This window comes from Ceratotherium simum, chromosome 1, assembly GCF_057802395.1.
Source record: "Ceratotherium simum simum isolate JZ-2026a chromosome 1, ASM5780239v1, whole genome shotgun sequence".
Classification (NCBI taxonomy): Eukaryota; Metazoa; Chordata; class Mammalia; order Perissodactyla; family Rhinocerotidae; genus Ceratotherium; species Ceratotherium simum.
Window position 1 is genome coordinate 36799339 of NC_141900.1, and position 26551 is coordinate 36825889.

The following is a 26551-nucleotide window of genomic DNA, read 5'->3' on the forward strand; positions in this document are numbered from 1 at the left end:
GAGTTTTCTCAGAGTATTGTTATACCTGAAGGGGGGAAAAGGGTATTAATTCTAAATATAGTGAAAGATGCATATAATGAGTAATAATAAATAGCTCACTCCTGACGATTTATATTTGCCAGATACTGATGTTAGAAATAACAGGAACGTTCTGCTGGGTATCTTGTATAATGCTGCTAACTAAAGCTTTATGTTTCTTCATTTATTTATGTATTTATTGCTTATGTCTTTATTTGTATGCACATATTTATTGAATGTCTTGCCAAATATAGAAGTATAGTAGTGAACAAGAGAAAGAAGATCCCTGCTGTCAACAAGCATATTATTCTAGTGAGGGAGGCAGGCAGTAAATGAGGAAACAAGTAGTTAGAAATAATGGTAAGTCCTATAAAGAAAATAAAATAGATAACGTGATAGAGATGGACGCGTGGTGGTGGTGACAGCATTAGGAAGGGTGTCCTGGAGGAATCGATATTTAAACTGAGGTCTGAATGACAGGGAGGAGCCTGTCACATGCAAGGCAGAGCAATCGTGAAGACAGATCAGTTTGAGGAAAAGAAGGAAGGCGTGTTTAGTTGAGTTTGAGAGAGAGTGGAAGAAAAAGAGTTTGAAGAACCGAGAAAGTTTGGAAAGTTTTCTCTTTTTACTTCTAGTAAATATAGTCACATTTATGATCTTATATCAAATGTAAAGATATCTTACATCTTAATAACCTAAATAGAGTTAATAAATTCAAATTGCATAACTATTAATAAAAATAATGCTGAGACCACAATACTTGTACTCTTCGGACTAAGCTAATTGGCTAATAAACGTGAAAAGATACATTCAACCTTTTAAATAGATATGAGAATAAAATAACATTTTATACCCATCAGATTGGCAAAATAACTTTCCCAATACAAAGTGTAATGAGGAGGTGAGTACTCACAGACGCTGTTAATATCAATGTAAACTGTTGCAATTATATAAAAAATAATTTGGGGGCCAGCCTGGTGGCATAGTGGTTAGGTTGGCATGCTCTGCTTAGGCAGCCCGGGGTTCGCAGGTTTGGATCCTGGGCGTGGACCTACACACCGCTCATCAGGCCATGCTCTGGCGGCATCCCAATACAAAATAGAGGAAGATTGGCACAGATGTTAGCTCAGCGACAGTCTTCCTCACCAAAAAAAATAAAAATAATTTGGTAAAATCTAATATAGTTAATGTGCATTCTCTCTGACCCAGCAATTACATTTCTAGGTAGTTCTCAGTATGGTCCCTAACCAGCAGCGCTTGGAAACAGGTTAAAATTTAAATTCTCAGGCCCTACACCAGACTTTCTGAACTAGAAACTCTGGGCCCATTGGACCAGCAATCTGTTTTAATAAGCACTTCAGGTGATTCTGATGTGTGTAAAGTTTGACAACCACTACACCAGAGAAACACTAGCATATTTGTACAAGGGCATATGTATAAGAATTCATTGCAGCATTTTTTGAAATATCAAAAAATTAGAAATAATCCAATTGCACTCCTGAAAGGAAATAAATAAATTATGGTATATTCATATATACTATACATAGTTAAAATAAATTAATCTGTATCCACATGGATAGATCTCAGAAGCATATTAAATGAGAAGAGCAATTTGCAAAAGTACCATTTTGCACCATTTATGTAAATTCTTAACAAAATATAATGCATTGTTTATAGATACATTGAGAAGTGATAGTATAAGAAATGGACTGGACTTGCCACAAATTCGCAATAGTGATTGCCTCTGGGGAAGGAAGAATGGGAACATAGTGGATTAAATTTTTCTGTTTTCTTTTTTTTTGTGAGCAAGACCAGCCCTGAGCTAACATCCGATGCCAATCCTCCTCTTTTTTGCTGAGGAAGACTGGCCCTGGGCTAACATCCGTGCCCATCTTCCTCTACTTTATATGGGATGCCGCCAGAGCATGGCTTGCCAAGCGGTGTGTCGGTGTGCACCTGGGATCCGAACCGGCGAACCCTGAGCCACCACAGCAGAGCGCGCGCACTTAACCGCTTGCGCCACTGGGCCGGCCCCTCTGTGTTTTCTTTTTAAACCAAAAAAGTGTCTGGGGAGGAGAGAAATGAGAAAAAAAAAAAGACAAAATATTTGTATTTGTTAATTTGGGGTATGAGTTTATTACATTATTATTTTCATTTCTCTATATTTAAAATGCTATTTTTATAGCTATTTGATATTAGCTATACCAAATATCAAAATTTACCATAAACTTGAGGTAATGAAAATGTTATGCTACTTCCCTTAAAAAAAACAATTAAATCAATGCAACAGAATGAAAAGTGAGAAAAAAAATTAGACTTTACTTCTCTTATATGAAGTTTTAAACTATAGTTTCATGTCTTTTCCTTCTTATAGTTAGTAAATGCAAAAAAATAGAAGTTAAATTATTTGATTTGTCATTTTAAAACTTTCTAATGTATATGTACATTCACTTTAAGAATGATTTAAGGCTACAGATGGAAGCTCAACGTATATGCCTCTCTCTGGTTTATTCAACTCATGTGGATCAGGTTCGTGAATACATGGAAAATGAAAAAGATAAAGCCCTTTGCAGTCTTAAAGAGGAGCTTATTTCTGCTCAAGAGGAAAAGATCGAAGAACTTGAGAAAATGCACCAGCTAGAGCTACAGAATATAAAAACACAAGAAACAGGTAAATGGTTTCTAAGAAAATTATAAGTACTGTAAAGCAAATAAGTATCACTTAGAGCCCACCATTCCGTGATTCTGTCCTTGTCTTAGAACCCATAGAGGAAAGTGACTATATATCCCAGTCCTGGATTCATTTGTTCATATAATCATTGAACGTTCATTTAAGTGCTTGGGAAATCTAAAATCAGTGAATCATTTTCCCCCAGGAAGTCATAGTCCAGTGGGAAAGCAATATAAAATAAACTCTTAGAAAACAATAGGACAATTTCTATAATAAAAGAATGAATAGAAAGAATGGAAGGAGAGAGGAGAAGAGTCTAGCACTTCCTCAGAGGATGAGGAAAGTAAGGTGGCAGGCAGGAGCAGGGAGGTTGGAAGTTTAGGGAATTCTTCTGAATCTTAAACATAGAGGTGTGAGAGACTGCATCCATTTTGGAGAATTGAGAGTTCAAGTTGTGTGAAAAAGTAGTGGAGGATAAAGCTTGAAAGATTGGAAGGAGTTTGATCAGAAAAAGCTTTATATATCCTGACTGAAGCATGTTTAAGTTTTATGCTATTGGTGATAAGACCTACTGCAGGATTGTAAATAGTGGGAATAACACTAAGATTTTTAAGATAACACCATTGCGGCAAATTGGGGGAGGTGATTAGTGATTCAAGCAACTTTGGCAGTAATTCTGTTAACAATAAGATGTTGAACTAAAATGTCACTGAGGATGGAAAGGAAAGAAAAGTTTAAGAGTTAAAGAGGTAGGCTCTAGGGGCCAGCCCGGTGGCATAGTGGCTAAGTTCATATGCTCCGCTTCAGTGGCTTGGGGTTTGCGGGTTCAGATCCTGGGCACGGACCTACGCACTGCTCATCAAGCCACTGTGGCGGCGTCCCACATACAAAATAGAGGAAGCTTGGCACAAATGTTGGCTCAGGGCCAATCTTCCTTACCCAAAAAAAAGAGAAGAAAAAAAGAGGTAGTCTGCAGTTAATATTAGTAGTAAAGGGGGGAGGAATTGAGAATGAGCCTTAAGTTTCTAGCTTGGGTAAAGTGGATTGAAGGTGACTCCAGTCATAAAGAGGATGAGGAGCAGATTTGTGAGGAAAATAATATAATTTGGAACATATTGATTTAAAAATACCTATTGACTTTGAAAAAGAGATGTCTAATAGGCAGTTGAAAGTAGAAGTCTGAAAGGCAAGAGGGAGATTCAGGCTAGAGATAAAGATTTGGAAATAAAAAGATCATTTGAGGCCAAGGACAAGAATGAGATGTCCTGGGAGACTATAGAGTGAGCCACAAGACTATGATGGCACTTAGAGGAAGCAAGAACATTTAAGGAACCTTAAATGGAAGACTAGTTGCAGTTAACTTTTATCTTTAATAATTATTTAATCACTCAATTAACTAGACTTCTGTTCAAGGCATCTCTAGTCCTCCACTCTTGCCGGATCTGCCTTCGGGAATGAGGTGGTTCATAAGTTTGTCCCATGGAATTGCTCTGTTGTACAGAGTAGATTTTAAAGAGTGGCTTGAATAAGAATAACATACTGTTTCACTTCAGGAGTTTTTTGGGTTGGAATGTAATAAGATTTCAAGTATGAATTGTTTTTATTGCTATCCTTCTCAGATAGAATCTCTTCAGTATTTTTCAAACTACAAATTAATGGGTTCATTAATGGGTGATGGTCAGTTTAGTGAGTAATGACCAGCATTTTTTTAAATAAATAATAGAACAGAGTAGAACAGAAAACATTGGAGTGCATAGCACGTAGAAAGAGTAAATATTGATGTGTGAAATTTTTGTTTTAGTTTTACATGGATGTATATAATAGGTTATGATATATGATGTATTTGTTGTATCAGGTTGTAATTAAAAAATTTGTAAGTTACTGCTGTATACCATTTTATAGGCTATAAATTGAAAATCCTACAGATTATCTGAGATAGTTAAATTGAGCAGTGGAAAATAACTTTGGAAGAAATAAAGAATTTAAAACTAATCTTAGTGCAGGGAAGCTTCCAGCTGACGTAGGTTTAATATGATAATAGTACTTAAGTATGTAAACTGAATGTCTTAATGCAGTATCTGTTCTATTAGGTGATGAAGTGAAGCCTTTACAAATGCTCATTGGAAAGCTTCGCAAGGCAGTGTCTGAAGAATGTTCTTGTTTTACACAGGTAAGATTAGTTAACAAGTACTTTTAGACAAGAAACGCTACATTTTAAGTTATTACTAGTTTGATAAGCAAAATCATCCAACTTAGTTTTTCCCACTATCTTACTTCAGAGCTTCATTAGAAAATATTTTTGAGTTTTTAAGTTTAAACTGAGCATTTAAATTTTTCCTGATAATCACTTTGAAACAAACAAAAAAATCAGGTAAATTATCTCAGCAGCAGAACAGACAAAAAGTATGCCTAATAAAAAAACAGTGGACCAACAGAGCCTCAGGCAGGTCTGTTTCCTGCCCCTGCACACTTTGGTGGTTGAGTGAATCTGATGACTTACTTGGGGAGCTTGCACAAGACTGGTGAGATATGATTTCACACTTCAGATTGCCAAAAACTAAAAACACTAATTATACCACGTATAATTATATTTGTGAAGATGGAGTGCAATAGGAGCTCTTATACACTGCTGGTGGGAGTGTACTACCTTGAGAAGCAGATTGGCAGGGTATATTGTTGAAGATATGTACATCTCACAACCCAGGCATTTACTTTCGATAGGCGTACATATGTGCACAGCCAGATGTGTTCATTGCAACGGTGTCTATATTAAATTAAAAATTGCAAACAACTTAGATTTCCATCTGCAAGCAAATGAATAAACAAATTGTGGTATATCCATACAATGGAACACCATAAAGCAGTGTTGATATCTGTATTAATATCAATAAATCTCAAAATAAAAAAGTATAGAAACATGCATGCTAGAGTAATCGTGTCTGTGCAGAGAGAGAGGTGAATGAAATGGGTAAGCAGTACTTAATACAGAAAGCTTCAAATCTGTATGTAATGTTTAATTTTTTTAAAAAAAATTTGGCGATAATTTGACAAAATACTAGTATTTGTTAAAGCTAGGTAATAGATAAACTATTTATTCTGCATATTTGACATAGTTCACAATAAAATATATGCCTAGGGTTGTCCGTGATCTCCATCCCAGCCCGTGTAATTGTAAATTGGAGGAGGAGGAGAGTGGTATTAGTTGGGACAAATAAAGCTGCCTTACCGATTCTGACTATAAAATAGTTCAAAAACAGAATTGCAGAAAAACCCAAAAAAGTCAGAAATAACAACATCAAAGGCCTTTATTTGTTCGGCATTGGCCAGCCTCCACCTCCACCTCTGCTGAAGGGTTCAAGCATTGTCCTTTCATATCCATTGTTGATAGTAAATGTGGAAAGAGGGCCCAAGTCACAATAGTTCATTTATAAGCTGACTTTATACTTTTTCTTCCGCTAATATCTTCACCTGACCCCTAATCTCAAATTAAAATACGAATCAGCCTATTGTAATGGAGGGGTCCTTTGGAATTCATTATGAAACCTGGTTTTGTCACTAATCATTAATGTTGCCATGGGTTAGTTACTTCCTCTTTCTGAGTCTGTTTCTTCATCTGTAGATTGGGTGATTATTCATGTTTCTACCAACTCTAATATGTTAAAATTCTGTCTTAGGGGAATGTGCTGAAAATTTAATAAACTTGTTATTAATTGACAGTATAGTTTAACTTTTAAGCAAATCTCAAGAAATGGCAGCAGTAAACATTGTGGTTTTTAAGTCCAGAAGTTGTTAATTGTTGTTTCCAGTTGTGTGAAGGGCAAAGGTGAAACTTATTGAGAGGGCTTATCAAATGATGAAGAGGCAGGTGTTGTTTAAATGATGATAGAATTGTCTTTTTCTCAGGAGAAAAACCAGAATAACGTGTCAAATATTTTTAATTTTTTTGTGTGTATACACCACAGAATACTACTCTCATATGTTATAGAAAAAAGATATGAATGTAATCTCCTACTTCATATATTATAATTTCTCTAGAATTTATAGACTGCTTTCTAGTCATTGTTTTTGAACTTCCATCCTTGTCTTCTGGTGTTTTTTCAAGGATAGTTGACATTACAGAGATAACATCAGAATAGGATCCAAGCTAGAAAGTGGTAGATTAAAGTATAAGATATATTCGTTATTAGCAAGAAGCAGAAAAAAATTAGTTTTGTGCAGTGAAGATTATCAATATTTTCCTGATGTAAGAAGAATTTCGTGTCCTATATAGAGAGAGAAAGATTTAGACCTGATTATTTCTTTTGCAGATTGATTTGGTATATGGAAGAGTGTTTTCTTACTGATTTTTCTGTGCCATTTTGAGTGTCTTTTGCATATAGAAAAGTAATGTTTAATGATCTGTAGAGGCAGAAATCAAAATTTTAATTCCATAAAATACCTAATTTTGTTGTTAACAGACTTTTTGCAATGTACTTGGTGAACATTATACTCCTGCTTTAAAATGTGAAGTAAATGTAGAAGAGAGGGGGAATTCTGGTGTTCACACTTCTGAAAATCAAGAACTAGAATTGCAAGATTATAGATATGAAGTTCAAGGTAATAAAAGCTTACCACATTATTGAACAGTGATTTTCTTAAATCAATTGATGATGAATTTTTACCTTTAATCATGATTTAATCACTCAGCCAGTTTGTTTGTCATCTTAATATCTTGTCTTCAGATTCATGAAATCTTATAATTAATATATATTTTTATTTTTATAATGCAATAATTGTCATATAGAGAGAACCAAAGCTGTGCACAAGTGTTCTTGTCTCTTTATCTTCTTTATTTCTCTACGCTCATCTTTTTCCTCATTATAATTCTTCCCTTAACTTTATGCCATAGATCCAAACCTTTGAAGGTTATTGTATTTGTTGAATAAGTTTATATCAATGGTTTATTTTTTAAAAAAGAATAAGAAGACATACAATTATCTTCCTTAATATGAATCTTATATTTATTTTTCCAAATTGCAAGCTCAATTAATTTTTCGGTGTTCCTTCACAGACAAAATGTTTCCTACCCCTGTTCATTTGTATGAATAATGAATAAAATGTGTACAAATTAATGAATACCAAAAGAAATTAACATTTTAACATGAAATTGTCAAGTTATCTTTGTAGCAGGTAGTCCACATTAATGAGATTTTAATTTTTGGTTACTAAGTGTATGAAGTTTACTTCTAGCAGGCAATTTTCTGAAGTTATCAATAGATGAATAATATTTATTGAAAGAAGCACACTTTTACTGTGGAGTGAAATTATTATAATTGTTTATCATCTAGACTTTCTAGACTTTCAAGAAAATATGCAAACTCTTCTCAACAAAGTAACAGAAGAATACAACAGACTGTTGGTACTTCGGACACGATTAAGTAAGGTGTGTGAAATGGAAAATGTGTTATAATGTTTGCATTTATTGTATTAGCTACTGTTTTGTAAGCTGCTTTATCAACCAAGAATTTCTAAAATAAATGAACATGAAAAAGGAGATTAGGAAAAAGGGACATATATTTGTAGTATCAGTGAGCTGAAGGAATCTCTTGCAGGTTGATCACTATTTACCCCATTAGAGAGTTTTTGAAATTATGGTGAAGTAAAATATATATAAAATGTCAAATGGTAAACTTTATGAAACAGTTATATTTAATTTTACATGCAACATTTTTTAAAGCAATGAGTCTGTTTTAGAGAAAAGCAGTAATTAGTTGTTTAGAACATAGCTAATTAGTTTCACACAGTGTTATGTATGTTAGATCTCTTTAAAGCAGTTGCTTTAGAAATGTGTGCATAGGGCCGGCCCCGTGGCTTAGTGGTTAAGTGAGCGCGCTCCACTGCTGGCGACCCGGGTTCGGATCCCGGGCTCGCACCGACGCGCTGCTTCTCTGGCCATGCTGAGGGCGTGTCCCACATACAGCAACTAGAAGGATGTGCAGCTATGACACACAGCTATCTACTGGGGCTTTGGGGGGAAAAAATAAATAAATAAAATCTTAAAAGAAAAAAAAAAGAAATGTGTGCATAGAAAACTAGGTAAGAGAGTGTAGATGGCATAGTATAATTTATTAACTGTATCAGAAAGATAAACAGCACGTATTTGCAAAGTTAAGTGTTGTAATCTTCATGCTGAAAAAAAATCCAGAAAGATCGCGAGCTCTGTTTATTTGGGGTTATTTTTGATGTTATAGTAAAATGTTTGGACAGATTTGAAAGATTTAACTGATAGGCAGTGAAAGTTACATTGAGTATGAGGGATGGATGCTTTGGCTGAAATTCTTGTTCTTCCTCTTTCTCTTCCCCTCCTCCTTTCTCCTCTTCCTTTTCCCCTCTTTCTACTTTCCCCTCTGCCTCTCTCCCTTTCTCTTTCTCTTTCTGTGCAGTTAAGCACAACCTTATCCAGCGTTTTCTAAAACCTGTAAACCTACCCCAGCATCTTATAGATAACTCTGTAATACAGCAGGTGGATAGATTAAAAACCCTTCTTTAACTCTGCATTTTACTACAATTATTACTTTTCTTTCTTCCCTTCATAGCCAAAATATTGAACCCTATTCAAAGTCATTGTACCATTTTCTTACCAGTACCCTCCAGTCAGGATCACTTGACAGTTCTTTTATGTGGTCATTCATCCTCTCATAGTCCCCTCAGTAGTATTCCTCAACTTTACATCTTTCCTCAAGTCATATATTCCACTTTTCCTCCTCTTTTTTCTTTGCAGTTGGCCTTATCTCCTATTTCTTTGTGAGTATCAGAGCTATCAATTATAAATTATTTCAGCTTGCTACCTCTAGACCAAATGTATTTCTTTAAATCTGCAAAAACCCTAATTTATTTTCCTTCTGTCCTAAAAGTTATCACTTTTCATAACCAAGGTTATTTCTTATGCTTTTGTTACTATCCCCTTCTACCTCCTCTAAGATTGATAACCTGTTCCTTCTTTCCCTTCTGTGTTTTCAGCTTCTGTCTTTCTCTTATTTCTGTACTTCTTTCCTCTTGCACATCCCTCACAACTGTCCTGTTTAGAATATATAGCCAGTTCTCCCTCAATCCAACATCTTCTGTTGTCTGTGGTTCTCTTTCTCCTTCGTTGTCACATTCTTTGAAAGTAAGAATAGACTATAGCCAGAATTTCTAATCTCCTCTCCCCTTTCTCTTTTACCCACTGTAAATAAGCTCACAATGTACACTTCACTGAACTTTCTTTGGCAAAAGTTACCAGTGAATTCTTAATTATCAGATTTCCTTTCTGCTTTCTTACCTTCCATCCTCGTTTTCTTTTTTAAAAATATATTACTTTTCCTTATGACAATACATAGTTGAAACTGTTACACAGTGTAGGAGGGCTTACATAGTGTAGAAGTAATCCACAGTGATGTTTGTCATTTCGCCTGTTTCCTTTTAGAACAGTGAGTGAGGAACAGTTTGCTTTGATGAGAGACACACCTCCCTTCCCCAGTGCCAGAATGTGGGAGGCTTTACATTGGAACACAGACACCCACACCAGCCTCTTTAGTTCTCTCCAGATACTTTCTTCAGTTTCTTTTGAGAATAAATTTTACCTGCCACCAGACTTTTAGCTGGCTGGGTCAGGAGGACAGTCTGTACTGTGATTAACTAAAGGTCAATATATTTGTTTTCTGGTATACTTACTGCCTGTCATTGATCTCTCTCTGACTCTGGGGCCTTTCTAAGGTTCTGATAGGCAAGTGAAAACTGTCTGCTGTAACTGTGGCTCCCTTCGTTTGTGGTTTAGGCTGCTGCTTCCTCCACCTTGCTTAATCAGTCCTCTTCCACCCCTTTCTGTTTTCCAGAAATTGCTTGAAATCTCTCTTAGTCTCTTATTTTCTTGTTTATTACGGATTTACACCTTTTAAAGATTCTCACTGTCATCTTATTTGAGTCATGGGAAGGGTGGAGGTATGTGTCAAAGATCTCAAACATAAATGCCTATGTGAGCTTAGCTCATAAAATAAATGAAGAAGGCCAAGTGAAAGCTGGAAAAGTGAAACCTGGAGAAAGCATTCCTCATCTAGAGGGGAGCAGAGTCTGCTCAGCCTCACCCTGTTGTTGCCACATGTAGGAATGGGGGCCCAGTGTTGCTAATTCCTTCAATTTATCAATTTTGTGTGAAGTCTTTTGCTTCGGAAAATGTTGGGAAGTATTAAAAATATATATTTTTGGGCCGGCCCTGTGGCTTAGCAGTTAAGTGCACGCGCTCTGCTGCTCGCAGCCCGGGCTCGGATCCTGGGCGCGCACCGACACACCGCTTCTCCAGCCATGCTGAGGCCGCGTCCCACATACAGCAACTAGAAGGATGTGCAGCTATGACATACAACTATCTACTGGGGCTTTAGGGGGAAAAAATAAATAAATTAAAAAAATTAAAAAAATATATATATATATTTTTTAAATTGGGAAACAATTAGAAAAAAAGCAGAAAAAAAGCAAACAAGGAAAACTGTTTGGTCCCCAAAAGAATACTTCTATAGCCTGGATTTTAAAGGTCAAGTCTCTACTTTGCAGCCTTAGGAATAAACACATGCTCAGTGTTTCTTGAGCTAGTTTTCTTTTTAATTCTATTGTTTTTTGACTTCGTAGTATTTGCTACTTTCTTAGAATATTTTCTTCTTTTAGCTTCTGTGACTTCAATTCTGTGGCTTTTTAAGCCTTCATTTTGGGCTTTGCACACCCTGTTTATAGTCACCAAGGATCTGTACTTGTTCCTTTTATTATGCTGTATGCTGCTCTCATCTACTTTCATGGCTTCCAGATCTCCATGTCTAGGTCAGTTCTTACTCCTGAGCTGCAGTGATATATCTAATTGGATATCTGGACTCAAATATCCTTTAGGTATGTCTCAATCAACATATTGAAATTTGCATTTATTAATTTTTTCCCCTTAAACCAGCTTCTCCCTTCTTCTCAGTTTTGAGATGACATTCAACCAGAAACTTGGGGATCATCCTAGACAATTCTCACCCCTAACCCGTGATCTTCCATCATACTGCAATAAAGGAATGACACGCACACACACACACACACACACACACACACACACACACCCTTGTTTTCATTCAGTTATCCAGCCAGTAATTTTACACACACACACACACACACACACCCTTGTTTTCATTCAGTTATCCAGCCAGTAATTTTTATTTGCTAATTATATGCCTGGTGGTTCTATGTACTGGGAGTAAAGCAGTATACAAGGTAAGTAAAGTCACTAGACTGAAGGAATTTATAAAGTGATAAACTTTATAAACTAGTTCAAAGAGTATGAGAGTATGATGTACATATATAAAATAGTTACCCGAGGCAACATTTAATTAAGTGTTTAAAAGGGAAGTACTTTTGGAATTAAGCAAACAGGTAGATAAGCATAGGCACAAATAATGAAGATTTCTTGGAGGAAATGGGATTCAAATTGGACCGTGAAAGATGTGTAGGTTTAGATGAGGAAGAGGAGGGAGAATAGCATTCTGGGTGGGAGAGGTGGTATGATCAAAGTCTTGATGGTGTAAGTGTGATATATTTGGGACATATTGCTGAGAGAATAATAGACTCTAAGATTACGAAGGATAGACTGTACCAAACTTTAAATGTTAGGCTAGACTTTTATCTTGTAGACATTAAAAAGCTGTTGGAAATTTGTGATCATGGGCTAGATATCATGAAGTTGAACTTTTAGGGAAATTAATTAGGGAGGTGGCAAAGGGAGGTAGGAAACAGGAAGGGACAATTCGTAAGATATTTTAAGAAAGAACCTAAAGAATTTGATAGGCAGTTGATGTGGAGGAAAAAGGAGAGAAACAAGGCCAAGATAGCTTATTTTTTTTTTCATTCCTTGTATCAATGAAACTTGAACCTTAGGTGTCTGTATAGTGGTACACACCATATGGGTATGTTGAGAGTCCTCAAGACCACCCCCAGGTTTGGTGATCCACTAGAAGGACTTGTAGAATTCAACATATAATTGTACTGAAGGCTAATATTTATTACAGCGAAAGGATACCAAGCAAAATCAGCCTTGAAAAGATGCATGGGCTGAAGTCTGGAGGAAAACAGGCACAAACTTCTAAAATCCTCTCCTAGTGGAGTCACAGGACACACTTAATGCCTATAGCAGTAAGTTGTAACAGTATGTGCTAAGTGTCTGCAAGGAAGCTCACCTAAGCCTAGGAATTCGTAGTGTTTTTATCAGGTATTAGTCATGTAGGCATCCTCTGTCTAGCATATACCAAAATCCAGACTTCCAGAAGGAAAGCGTATGTTCAGTATAAACCATATTGTTTGCACAGTCTAGGCATGAGATACTCTTACCATTTAGGGAAAGTTTTATACTAGTGTTGGGAACTGTTTACCAGCTAAATTCCCAGATGCCAGCCAAGGGCCAAACTTCGAAGTCAGCCTTTCTAAAGAGATAGGCAGTCTCACAACTGCTGTCTTAACTCTTCTCTGCACAACGGGTAAAAAAGTAAATTTCACATTTTAGCCCAGTAAGTTAGCTACAACCACAGAGACCTCCGAGACATTGGTTGGGATCAGAGTCAAGCATCACTGCCTAACCTGTTAGCCTCATCTGCTAATCCTCCTCATTTTAGCCGTACTAAAATATTTAGTTTCCTAAGTGCACCCTGATCTTTCACACCTCTGGATTTTTTTGCTTGCTGTTCTTTCTGTCTAACACTGCCCATCTCCTTCCAGTCTGCTTGATGTGTTCCTACTTGTTCTTTCAGTTGGTTCAAATGTTACTTCTTTTGTGTCATCTTCTTTACTTATCTTCGTAAGGAATACTTAGACATTTCTTCCTGTTCTCTTAGCATCTGTGCAAGCCTTTTCTTGTTGCATTTATCATTTTCTGTTATTTTAAATATTTGCTTACCCTCCTGTTTTTCTTCCCCCTTCCTGTAGTTCCTTGTACAAACTTGGATTTGTATCACATTATTTTTCATGTTATTATAATTATTTGTTTACTCTTCTGCCTCTTCCACGTGATTCTAAACCCTTTGGGTTCAGAGTGTCTATTTTTGTTTGCTCTTCTTAGCACAGTGCTTTGTTTAGCACATGGTAAAGGCTTAATAAATGTTTATCAAGTGAATGAAGTGAAGATATAGAACGGTTGAGCTGGAAACTGAAGAATTTACCTGATGGGCTTTATTTTCTTTGGGAAGTAGGAGGCAAGGTCCTCTGCTGAAATGTACTTGGCGTAGGAGTGAGGTAGAGGACTTGATGAGAGGAGTAACCAACTGAACTGGCCTTCATGGGAAATAGCTTTTATCCTGTTGCTTACCTGCTTCTGCAGTATCCTTTGTTCATCTAGTCTAGCAAGTCCAAAGTCTTTCCTCTTGCTTTTAATCTACATCTATCTTATTTATCTAGTGTTATTTCCACCATCCTTATCCTAATTAAACCCCTCTCAACAAGATCATTATCTTCACTACTTATAGCATAGGTCATTCTTTCACAAATGCTTTTACTGTTTCTTCCGTATAGCCTTTCCTAATCATTGCCCAAAATGAGTGAGGCCTAAATCAAATTTGACTTCCTTCATAATTACTCAGACCCATATCATATAAGTGCCCTTATAGTCAAACTTTATAGGTTGACTGTTCTCTAATTGTTTAATTTTATTTCCTCACTAGTTGATAAATTCTGTGAGGGCAATTATACCGTATTTTTACTGATTTTTATATTCTTACTCTCCCTTGTCACAATGCTGACCACACAGTAGATGATGATTAAATATTTGATGAGTGATTAAATTAGTACACACATGCATCTGGCATATTGCTGCCTAGTTTTAATAGTTAAGGAAATAAGCTGAAATTTATCTGTTTTCATTATTTTCCTTCTTTTTGTGTGAAAAGCAGCATATTATATGTCAGTTACCTGGTTGTACATAAGTTATATCCAGAGATTAATAACAGTTATATTATCAAATGTTGATAATATAAAATTTACTGTTTATGAGTTGAAATTTTAAAGACCAAGTCATATTATAAATATCGTTGTGAGCTTTATACCAAAATTCTGTGTAGCTTCTGTTTTTGTAGTAAAATGAACTTCCTTCTGGATATGAAAGAACATTATGCTTACTAATATAATTTCAGTGCTATAAAAGGAATGGGATGTGAATTACTGTGTCAAAAGAAAGCATGGAATAACTTGGAAGGGAAAATATTTGTGTCAGAGTGTCACAATTTTAGGTGATTTTGAAAAAAACATTTTAAATGTAAAGTTGCTTTAATATAGTTTTCAAAATATGGGGTTATATGTTTATGTCATTGCTTTTCTTCTGTTATTTTCAATAGATTCAGGAACAGCAGACAGATGGTATGAAACTTGAATTTGCAGAAGAAAACCTACCAAATGAGGAAACAGAATTTTTATCAACCCGTTCTCAGATGACCAGTTTGCAAGACATTGGTAAATTTTGATTATATACCACAATGTGGTGTTTTTTTACCAAATATTCAGTAATTTGATTTTTTACTTTAAAATTTGGAACAACCTGGTCACTTTGGGCATTTCACTGTAACCTCTCTGGTCTCAGTTTTCTCATCCTTAAATGAAAGGTTTGGACTGCTCATCTCGTTGATTCCCTTCCTCTTCTTAGGTTCTATGATTCTAAATTATTTTCAATTTAAAAACATAAAATTGGTAAATTTAGGGGTACTATAGCCGTGAAGATAGAAGAAATGATCTCGAATTACTGTATTCATGTTTTCATCAGTCAAATGAGTTTAAATTGAAACTTGACTTGTTAGTACTAAAAAACATTGTTTCAAAGGAGAATGAATATTTTCTGCACACACAAAAAAGTGGTTGTTATTTCACTAAGAAATTTGTATTGAAATGTATATTTTCTTCTATTCATATAAATTAGATGTCAGTCATAAAAGCAAGTTATCTACTCTGCAAGATATCGAAAAAATTAAACAACTTGAAGGACAAGTTCAAGAATTAGAAAACCTCATATCCTCTTTGCAGCAACAATTGAAAGAAACTGAAGAAAACTATGGGGCAGAGATCCATTGTTTGCAGGAAAGGCTTCAAGCTGTTAGTGAGTCCACAGTTCAGCCAAGGTATCTATCTACTTAGAATTTCATTCATTAGTACAATAGTCTCCTGTTATCCGTGAGGGATGCATTCCACAACCCCCAGTGAATGACTGAAACTGCAGATAGACCAGACCCTATATATACTATGTTTTTTCCTATACATACGTATCTATGATAAAGTTTACTTTATAAATTAGGCACAGTAAGAGATTAACAACAAAAACTGCTAATAAAATAAAGCAATGATAACAATATACTATAATAAAAGTTATGTGAATGTGGTCTCTCTCAAAATATCTTATTGTACTGTACTCACCCTTCTTCTTGTGATGATGTGAGATGATATAAATGCCTACGTGATGCGATGAAGTGAACTGAATGACGTAAGCATTGTTACATAGTGTCCCAGGCAGGATGGAGTGGGACAGTGCGAGATTTCATCATGCTATTCAGAATAGCATGCAGTTTAAAACTTATGAATTATTTATTTCTGGAATTTTCCATTTAATATTTTCAGACCACAGTTGACTGTGGGTAACTGAAACCACAGAAGTTGAAACTGCAGATAAGACGGGACTACTGTATTTGTAGCTTAGTAACAATCATAGTATGGTTGTTTTAAGAAAAAAATGTAACTTAAGCAAAGTTGCTTGAAAGATGTGGGATGTAGCATTATCAAGAAATAAGAGCAGGAGGTAATTCTTTATCTTTGAAATGTGTGAAATGAAAGTTGGTGTAAACCAAAGACATTTATTATAGGAATTTTACTTACACTCTCATAAAGATGCTGGTTATTATTAATCTGCTGGATTAAATCAGGCAATGTGCGTGTGTTTGTTGTTTATTGTATGCCTAATCTTTGCTACTTTGATGTAGGGATTACACAAGGAATATAAGGTATGTTCATTCCAGTTATGGCTGGACTTCCTCCAGTTGGCTCTCTAATGCTTAGATTCACCATGTCTAAAATAGAACTGCGGATCTTCCCCCTCAAAATTTGCTCCTTCTGCAGCCATCTCCATCTATGCTGATTCCCCTTTCTCTCATATCTCACTTCCATTCTGTCAAGAAATCCTGGTCTCTCTGCCTCCAAAATACATGCAAACTGGACCACTTCTCACCAGCCGTGTGGTCCCTGCCATCATCACATCTCATGATGGATTACTGCAACAACTTATCTCCCTGCTTCTACCCTAACTCTTCCCTAAAGTCTGTTCTCAGCACAATTCCAAAACTTTGCTTTTAAAATTTAAGACAGATCATGTTATTCCAATGCTCTTTTGTTCTTACATTGCCTTATTAGGTCCTACATGATGGGTCCCTAGTCTCTGACTTTATCTGCTACTGACTTGCCTGTCACTTACTGTTCTCAAGCCACACGATCTCCTTGAGATCCTCAAACCGTCGGCATGCTCCTGCTTTAGGGATTTCTCACTGCCATTTCTTCTGTCTTAGAATGATCTTTCTCAAGATGTTTGCATGCCCAACACACTCATCTCCTTTGGGTCTTTACTAAATGTCATGTTCTCATGAGGCCTATCTTAATCACCCTATTTAAATTAAAATCATCCCTTAGAACTCTGTGTATTAATTTCCTGCTTCATTTTTTCTATATTATTTAATATTATCTATTTTGTATATATATAAACATATATATAAAATAAAAAACAAGTCTGTATATATTTGGAGGGGAGCTTATTTGTTTTTGTTTGTTTTGTTTATTGTCTGTCTCCTATGAAGGACTTCAAGCTTTGTAAGAGTGGGGTTTTTTGTCTATTTAAGTCACTGATATATCCCAAACCCTGTAATAATTCTCTATGCATAGTAGGTGCTCAATAAGTATTTGTTAAATTAATGAACAGTTTATAATTTAGTTGGGAAGTGTGCTATAGTATTTAGCTAGCTCTATAAAACCCTCAGAGATTTAATCTAATTTTGGCTGGCTCTGCTGTTCTAGGATTGATGTCTCCATAGGCACTTGTTAATGGAACCTCAAGACAATTTTTTTTTGGGAGACAAAATACTGAATGTCCACAATTCTTTGGAAGTGGTCTGTTTCTCCTTCTTTTATTCAGGGTCTGTATGAAAGCTGTAGAATTGTTCACCCAGCCTTGACACAACCTTATAAATCTTCCGTTTTATTTGAGATAACTGATTCCCAAAATTGACCATGCATCAGAAACACTGGAGGCTTTTGAAATTTAACATTATTTTTTGAATACTTAAAATTACAGATTACTAGATTATATATTTGGAGAGTCAGACTTAATAGCTTTGAGATGGACCCTGGACATTTGTATTTGTAATAAGATAATTCTGATGCAGGCACTCCATGGATTGATATTTGGAAACCACTACTTTAGGTTTTCTCATATGAAAGAAAATAGGTAGGTAGCAAAAGTCTCTAATAACCAGCTATAGTATTTCAAGCTCCTTTAATTAGTGATGCTTTCTCTCCAAAGCATGAAGAAGAGGGAGTTTTCTGGAAATGTAGACTGACTTTGCTGTTACTGCATTTGGACTTTTGCCAACTCAGCACCCTCGCAGAGTTTCTATAATACTCAGTGGAAATGTGTTGACAGTACCTCAATTAAAACCGTTAGTGTCCCCCCCCCCCAAAAAAAAGAGATTTACTGACCGCCATGTTCACTCCTACTAACAGTAATGGGTCAAAGTTATTTCTTGTGAATGTCATCACATATTTGGACACAACTGTAGCACTTTTCAAATAAAGAGCATACTGCTCTCCTAAGATAGACTTGAAATAGTTTAAAACAATAATTGAGTCATTCATTTAACAAATATTTGGTGATATCATACTAGAAGCCTCTTGGCGTATAGTATGGGATTGGAACAACCATAGACTTTAGAGTCAGACAAACCTGAATTTGACTCCTGACTTGACCTTTTACTGGCTATATGATCTTGGGCAGATTATTTAAACATGTCTAAGTAATATTAGGGGCAGTAAAAACTACCCTTAAGATCGTGAGGATTAAATGAAATAGTGACTGGGAAGAGCCGTGGCTAGATGCTGCGGAGGAAGCTTTAGATACACAGTCACATGTCACTTAACGACAGGGATATGTTCTGAGAAATGCGTTGTTTCCTCGTTGTGCACACATCATAGAGTGTACTTACACAAACCTAGATGGCTCAGCCTACTAGACACCTAAGCTACAGGTATTAGGCTTATGGGACCACCGTTGTATATACGGTCCATCCTTGACTGAAATGTTATGAGGTGCATGATTATATACAAAGTGGCCTTTTCCCTCAAGGGACTTCAGTCTAATCATTGAAATAATACTTATTCACAAAATAATAATTTTTAAAAAGTAGTGGTTGCATGGTGATACAGTCAAAATGCTGGAATTTAAATCCATGTTTTTGTAGCATTTTTCACTGCACATTTCTGTAATATTGCCTCTTGGAGTGGCTCCAGGGGAAATGGAAATGAAGGAATAAATATGAGATATTGGGATGGAAGGAATGTTGGGAGCAAAGCAGAGGGCAAAATCAAAGGTGACTCCTTGTTGTTTGAGCTGGAGAATAATGGTGCATTCATATAAATAGAGAAATCAGGCAGGTGGGGAGTAGGACCTTAATGTAAGAGGGGAGCAGTGAACTCAGTTTTAGGCAGACTGTTTGTGTGAATTTGGGATAAACACTTTCAAATGCTATAAAGCTACAGAATGAAGTCATTGTGGATTAAATAGCAATATTTGGAGTTTGGTTCTTAATAGCTGGATAAATAATTAGGAGGGTTTTCTAGGCTATGAAAATAGGAATCAAGACATGAAGCCAAAGATCAGAATAGTATATGCAAGAAGCAATGAGGAAACAGACAAAAAGGTGAGAAAGATAGAAGAACCAGGAAAGGGCAGAGAAGGAGGACAAGGAAAACGAGTTTTTACAATTGTTTAACGTGAACTTAGAACATATGAATAGGCATTTCACAGCAGAAGAAACTTACATGGCCAATATTTGAAAGAATATGTAATCTCAAAAGTAAAGACATATATGTTCTAACAAAGTTTTAAGACTGTTACAACTCCATGTTGCTGAAGTTTTGAGAAAACTCTTAAATGATACTGTTATGGGAGTAAAATTAATGTAACTTTTTGGAATATGGCATTATATTAAAATTTTAAACCTTAAGCCTAACAATTATTTATAAGATTTTATCATATAAAAACATCCACAGATGTGTGCAAAGATATATTTATGAGGATCCATACTGTAGCATTATACGTAATGTAATGTCTAAATTGTCTATTACTAGGGGGTTAATTATGTAATTTATGAAATGCGACAATGACAACTTGTGTCTGGCCAATTTGGGGCAGAATGAAAGAAGAGAATAGGAGAAAGAAATGAGGAAGTGGGCAAGAGGAAGGTAGAATTAAGAAGGCAACATGGGTGCACATGAAAATGGGAGTGAGAAATTGTATCAGTTAAAAAGAAAGTTATAATTTGCCCCTTTAATCTTTTTCCCCTGGTTCCTAAATGTTAATCTTACCTTATTTTTATGACCCAAGTTAAGCATTTGAAGCAACTTTTTTTACAAAATAATGAATGCTTGTAAAACAATACAGAAAAAAGTCATGAATACCAAAAGGTAAATGAATAGATAAAAAAATCCAGAAGTGACTATATATAAATTAAGAATCTTCCCTTCACTGTCACTGCTCCCCTTTTCCACTACAGGTAATCATTGTTACTTTTGATGTGTATTCTTCCAGACTTTTTTCTGTGTGTGTGTGTGTGTGTGTGTGTGTGAAAATAATTTTTTAATGAAAATGTGATTTTACAAACTTTTTTACTCATAATATCATAGATTATTTTTTAAAAAATGTCTGTACCTATAAATAGCTCCATGTCGTATGTTTGTAGTAGACTATAAAATGGCATGAAATTCAATGGTGATCTGTTAAAATACTTTATTATTCAATTGTGTTACTTTTTAGTGTCAAAATTCTGATTAGTCAAGATTAGTCAAAAATTAGTCAAAAATATGATTTGTTACAATACCTGTAACTCTTGACCTGTCATTTTTGTTTCCCCTGCCCTAATAAACATTTTACGCATGCTATAAATGTGGACTAACAGTAAAACTCACACACAACTCTAATTCTTTCACTCTCTTTTATTTGTATTTAGCTTCTCTATTGATTCAGTGGTAATTACTGAATCTGATGTACAGAAAACAATATACCCTGGAAGCTGTCTAAAAGAGAACATTGATGGTACAATAGAGGTATTATATCTTTAAACTGTTACATATACTGATTTTTTTCTTACTATCATTTTTACGTCTGTGGTTTAGTAATTATCCAATAAATAGTTACTGAGAAGTAAGCATAATAAAGAGGAGGATAATACCTTATATAAGAGACCCAGAAGAATATGTAAGTAGAGAAATGTAGTGTATTTTTGTAGCATAGGAAAAACACAGAGAAAGTTAAAATTGAGGTTTTTTCCCCCCCTAAATATATTCTAGTTTGAAATTTGTCCTGTTTTGTGTAACATGGACTGTGTAATAAATTACTTTCAGTGCCCTGGCCAACAGCTTTTCTTCCCGCCATGGGGAATTGGACCAGACCATCTCTAGAATAGTGTTTAGGAATCCCCAAAATTCAAGATGCTAGGGCAGGGACAGTGGATGAGGCTTCTTTCAGCACAGGCCGTATGATATATAAAAGCCCTTCATCTTTTACAGTATATGCCATCTAGCTAAGCCACCTTCTGCCTCTCCTCAACATTGTATACATTCCCAATTTGTGGCCACTTTTCTCAAACTTATAACTGCAAACCCTGGTCTTTACTCGGTGGATTTTTAGTTCTTAAGGCTTGCACAAAATAATGGTCATTGCCCTCTCTCATTCTGGATACAGAGGAGAGATGTTGGCCACATTCTTGATTCTTTCACATTCCTATATGGAGTACTGTTTGGATGACGTTCAAATAATTGGTAAAGAAAGAAATACTTCCATACTGAGAACATGTTTACATTTTTTAAAAAATTTGTGGGTTTTTTTTTCTATTTATAAAAGTAATTTGTAGAAAATTAGATACTATTAAGAAAAGAAAATTTGCTTATAATTTCATAAGCAAAGATAGCCACTGTTAACATTACTTAAAATTAAATACACATCTTATTAATTATATTTAAGAAGTATCTTTATCCCACCCTAGAACTATATCTTATTAATTGTAAATATGTAAATATATTTCTCACTTTGCATCTTTGTTAAGTTCACAGTAGTAAGTACAGTTATTTAGTAGAATTATACACTAGAATTATTCACCAGAATTACTGTTTTTAATTCAGAGCAGAACTGAAATTTATTTACTAAAACTTCTCAGAAGTTTTCTAAGAAATAGTGATCTTTTGAGGAGATTTGAAAAGTAGTAGTTTAAAAATAAATAGTATATAACTAGTATAAATAAGTGTCATATTTTGCTTTTTAATTTAGTTTTCTGGTGAATCTGGAGTGAAGCAGGAAACAAATATGGTTACGTTGCTGGAAAAACAATACCAAGAACGATTAGAAGAAGAAGTAGCTAAGGTAAGTTTATAGTTCGTCCAGAAGATTATTGTCGTTTATATTCTCTTTGAGCCTTCAGAAAACATAGATTTTATTGATGGTAACACACCTAATTTTTTGTTATAAATTTCACACATAGTTCATCTTTAAGTTGTCAATACTGGTATCAACCACAATTGCCTTTAAGTAGAATGTTCTGTGAATTTTTCTTTGAGAAAAGCATTCTTCTGTTGATGTAGAATAGTAATTAGAAACTTCTCAGGATGCCAGAATAAGTCTTTATCAATTTGTACCTTGTGAGTAGTACCTTGTGAAGGAGTTTGGCCTTTCTTAAAGGTGGGACATATGGTAGGAAATGGGGAAGAACGTGGTTGGTCTTTTATGTATTACCTTTGCTTACCTCCTCCCAGAGAAGTTACTGCAATCTTAATGACTATAGATACTCATAGCTGCTATGCCCAGAGCCATTCTTTTAAACTCGTGAATACCAAACATATCACCTAGTCTACCATTATGTTTCCATTTCTTTTGTCTTTGTATTCTCTTTTAAAATGCATGTACCTGATTGGGTTCTTATATTGGAACAGCTGAATTCTGAGTTTGTCTGCTTATTTTATAATGTTTTAGCTGTTCTAATATAACAATCCCAATGGAGTATATGCATTTTGAAGGGGGTACATTGATAGGATATACAGGAAATGTATAAGGAATTAGGTTAAATGTAAATTAGATGAAGAGGTCAAGACCCAAGGAAATATATGGGCCATAAGGACTTATTCACTTCTATATCTTAATTGAATGTTTAGTTCCTGGAGATTAAAGTAAAAAGTGAGGCACCATCACTTTTTTATAGCTCTCATTGTCTAGTTCTTTAGAGAAATACAGGATTTCTCTTGGACTTAGTTCTTACATAAATTTCTCAAGTAGAATGTTATAGCAGGGCATCATAGTATAGCGATTAAGAGCATGAGGTTTGGTATAGGATATACCATGCTCTAAATTCTTATTCTTCTGGTTTACTAGCTTTATGATCTTAGGAAAGCAATTTAACTTCTGAGTCTCAGCTCCCTCAATGTTAAAAGAGGAGTATAATAGGAATAATAGTAATTCTTATAAGGAGTCAATGAATTAATACATATAAAGCACCTAGCAGATGGTAAAAACCCATAAATGATATTTTTAAAGTAATCTTATTACTGTGATAATGGTAATGATATAAATGTTTTGTAAAGCATCCTTCATCCAAGCAGATAGCAGAGCGCCAAAGAGCAGGTCAGTGAAAACTGTTCCAAAGGCAGCCAAGGTACTGTGGTCCAAGAGACGTTTGATGGCCTAGTTTGATCGTAGAATAATGTAGATTATTGACATTGGTAACCAGTACTGATGGGATTATGGTCTTTCCTATACTCCTCAGCTATGGTGTTGGAAAAAGATTGAGAACCATTGTTTTAAAAGCACAGGGTATATAGAAGAAGCCAAGTAGGGGTAGTGATTCCCAATATAGATCACATTAGATTCAGCCTGTGATTTGGGTGCGTTCTACTGAAAATAGACATTCATTTACATTTCACTGCCAGGCATTGTTCCGAATGCTGGAGTATAGCAGAGAAAGAAAGAGACGACATCTTTCTTCCCATAGACCTTACATTCTAGTTGTTGCAGATAGACAATATACAGATAGTGATAAGTACTTTGAAGGAAAAACAAAACTGGGTAATAGGACTGGGAAGTTCCATGAGGAGTGAGATGGTATTATTTTGTGTAGGGATATCACAGAAGGCCCCCCTTTAAAGTGATACTAGAGGAGAACCCTGAAGGAAGTGAGAGAGTAAATCATGAACATAACAGGTTGAGCACCTTTTAAGAAAGTGGGATGCAAGAGAAAGAGAAAAGTCAAGAATTGCGTACTCCAACAGATGTCTCTAAGAGATGGTCAAGGAGAATTGGCAAGATTGTGAAGTCCACTTGCACAACTACCAGCTCTGCTGAGTTTGAGGACGGTTTGATTCAGTCCTGCCACCCCCATATTCATGGATCCTGTTTGGTGAAATATTGTGAAATCCTGGCACATATTTATCTCCTCAGCAGAAGTAACTGGATACAGGAGGAAGAACTACAGAGAAAAGGGGCCCAAGGGCTTGCCCTTCAGGGGAAAATATTGCTCTAGGTTTTTTGACCTCAGCAGCTGGAAGAATGGAGTTGCTGTTTACTTAAGAGTTGGATATAGGTTGGAAAAGAGTGCAAAGGAGTAGTTTTTGGAGACGAGTGGGAGACTTAAGAATTCAGCTTTTGACCCATTAAATGCAAAGCCCTTATTAAATGTCTAAATATAAATATTGAGGAAGTGGTTGGATATATAAATCTAGAGTTCAGGAAATAGGATAAAACTACACATGAAGATATGGTAGTTACTATATAGGGCAATGTTTTTCAAACTGTAGATTGTAACTCATTTTTAAGACAAATCAATTTATGGATTTGGGACCAGGATTTTAATATTAATGGAAACGTTTAATTATATGAACACACACAGGTACCTATGTATGCTGTGGGTCACAATATAAAATGTTTTTTATTGTTATGTGTGTGTGTTTACCATGGTTGCAATGAAAAAAAATTGAAAAAAACTGATAGAGTGAGCAGATAGAGCCGAGGTCTGGGGACTGAGCCTGGAGAATGCCAGTGTTTAGAGGTCAAAGAAATGAGGAAGAACAAGAGATGGACAAAGAGCAGTAAAGTAAATGTGGGAAGAACAAGAGATTGCATCACAGAAGCCAAGTAATAAAAGTGTATCAAGAAGAGAATTTATTAAACTGTGTCAGGTGTTTCTGATAAGTCAAGAAAGATTAGAACTGCAAATTAATCATAGGATTTTACAATGTGAAATCATTGATGACTTTAACAAGAACACATTTGATGGGATGGTGAAGACAGACTATGATTAGATTGGATTTGAGAGAGACTGAAGGAGAAGAATGAAGAAATAAACTATTTTGAGGTTTTACTTGAAAGAGGAGCAAAGAAATACAGTGGTAGCTAAAGGGTGACATACAGAGTCAAGTAGTGAATTTTTGTTGTTGCTTTTTGTTTAAGATGAGAGATATCACATCATATTTCTGTGCTAATAGAAATGATTGAGGAAAGAGGAAAAAAATAGCTGATTCAGGAGAGAGAGAAACAGTTGCTGGAACCATGTCCTTAAGTCGATGAGAGGAGATGTGATCCCCTGGAGTGTTACTGTTAGCTAGGAGCATGACAGTTTAATCCATAATAATAGGAAGAAAGGCAGAGAATATTTGGTTCATGATTCAGGTATGTTTTCAGATGTGGTATTTGGAGCCTGTGGCAGTTGTCTTCTGATGGCTTCTATTTTCTCTCTCAAGTAAGAAGCAAGATCAGCACTTGAGAATGAGAAAGGAAGAGAAGACGTTAGAGATTTAAGGAGAGAGGAAAGGGCTGTCTAGGAGAAGGAATAAGAAATGGAAAAGACGAGGGAAATGGAGTAGAATTGCTCAATATTGCTTAGGGCCCATTTCAAGGTTAGTGGTTATGAATTTAAAATGAGACTAGTCAGCTTGGTTGGATTTTTTTTTTTCTCCTCAGTTAAGTTCAGCTACATAGGCACAGAGTAGGCAGAGTTCATTGTAACCACAGATGGAATTTGGTTAGATGGTATAGTAAATGGAAAGGAGAGAATACAAGATAGCTGAGTCTGTTTTTTTAGTTTCCAAACTACACAGTTCTTTTAATTATTTCAGTTATTCGTTTCTAATCGAAATGCATATACAAAAGAACATGATTTTTATGATACCAATTTTTCAACGTTTCAGAAGCTTCCTTTGTAACCTAACATATGGTCAGATTTTTGTTGTTGTTTGTTTGTAATTGTCTTTATTGAGGTATAATTTACGTACAATGAAATTCACCAATTATAAGCACAAAAGTTGGTGAGTTTTAACCAGTGTTTACGGTTATGACACCAACACCACAGTTGAAATATAAAACATTTCCATCACTCCCAAAGTTTCTTCATACGCCTTTGGAGACAGTCTCCTCCTTTTTATGTTGTTGGATTCTATTTGCTAATATTTTCTCAAGGATATTTATGTCTGTAACATTATCCATGGTTTGGATATGTCCTTGTTTGATTTTGATATCAGGATAATGCTGGCCTCATAAAATGTTGAAATATATTCCCTCTTCTA

General features: G+C 35.4%; 1 protein-coding gene across 12 annotated transcripts in view; it reads left to right on the forward strand.

The window, feature by feature from the left end:
• Positions 1–26551, forward strand: part of AKAP9 (A-kinase anchoring protein 9) — a 152521-nt gene that overhangs the window by 46434 nt on the left and 79536 nt on the right. For 11 of the 12 annotated variants that reach the window (XR_015548901.1, XM_087418649.1, XM_087419248.1 and 8 more), the window contains 8 exons: positions 2476–2689; positions 4780–4859; positions 7147–7285; positions 8017–8111; positions 15046–15160; positions 15621–15819; positions 20959–21055; positions 22275–22367. Coding sequence is in view for 11 of the 12 variants with exons in the window: in XM_087418649.1 (XP_087274775.1) it covers positions 2476–2689; positions 4780–4859; positions 7147–7285; positions 8017–8111; positions 15046–15160; positions 15621–15819; positions 20959–21055; positions 22275–22367 (1032 nt within the window). In the remaining variant the exon portion in view is untranslated. The remainder of the gene's footprint in view (positions 1–2475; positions 2690–4779; positions 4860–7146; positions 7286–8016; positions 8112–15045; positions 15161–15620; positions 15820–20958; positions 21056–22274; positions 22368–26551) is intronic. The other variant, XM_087418954.1, reaches the window with a different exon arrangement.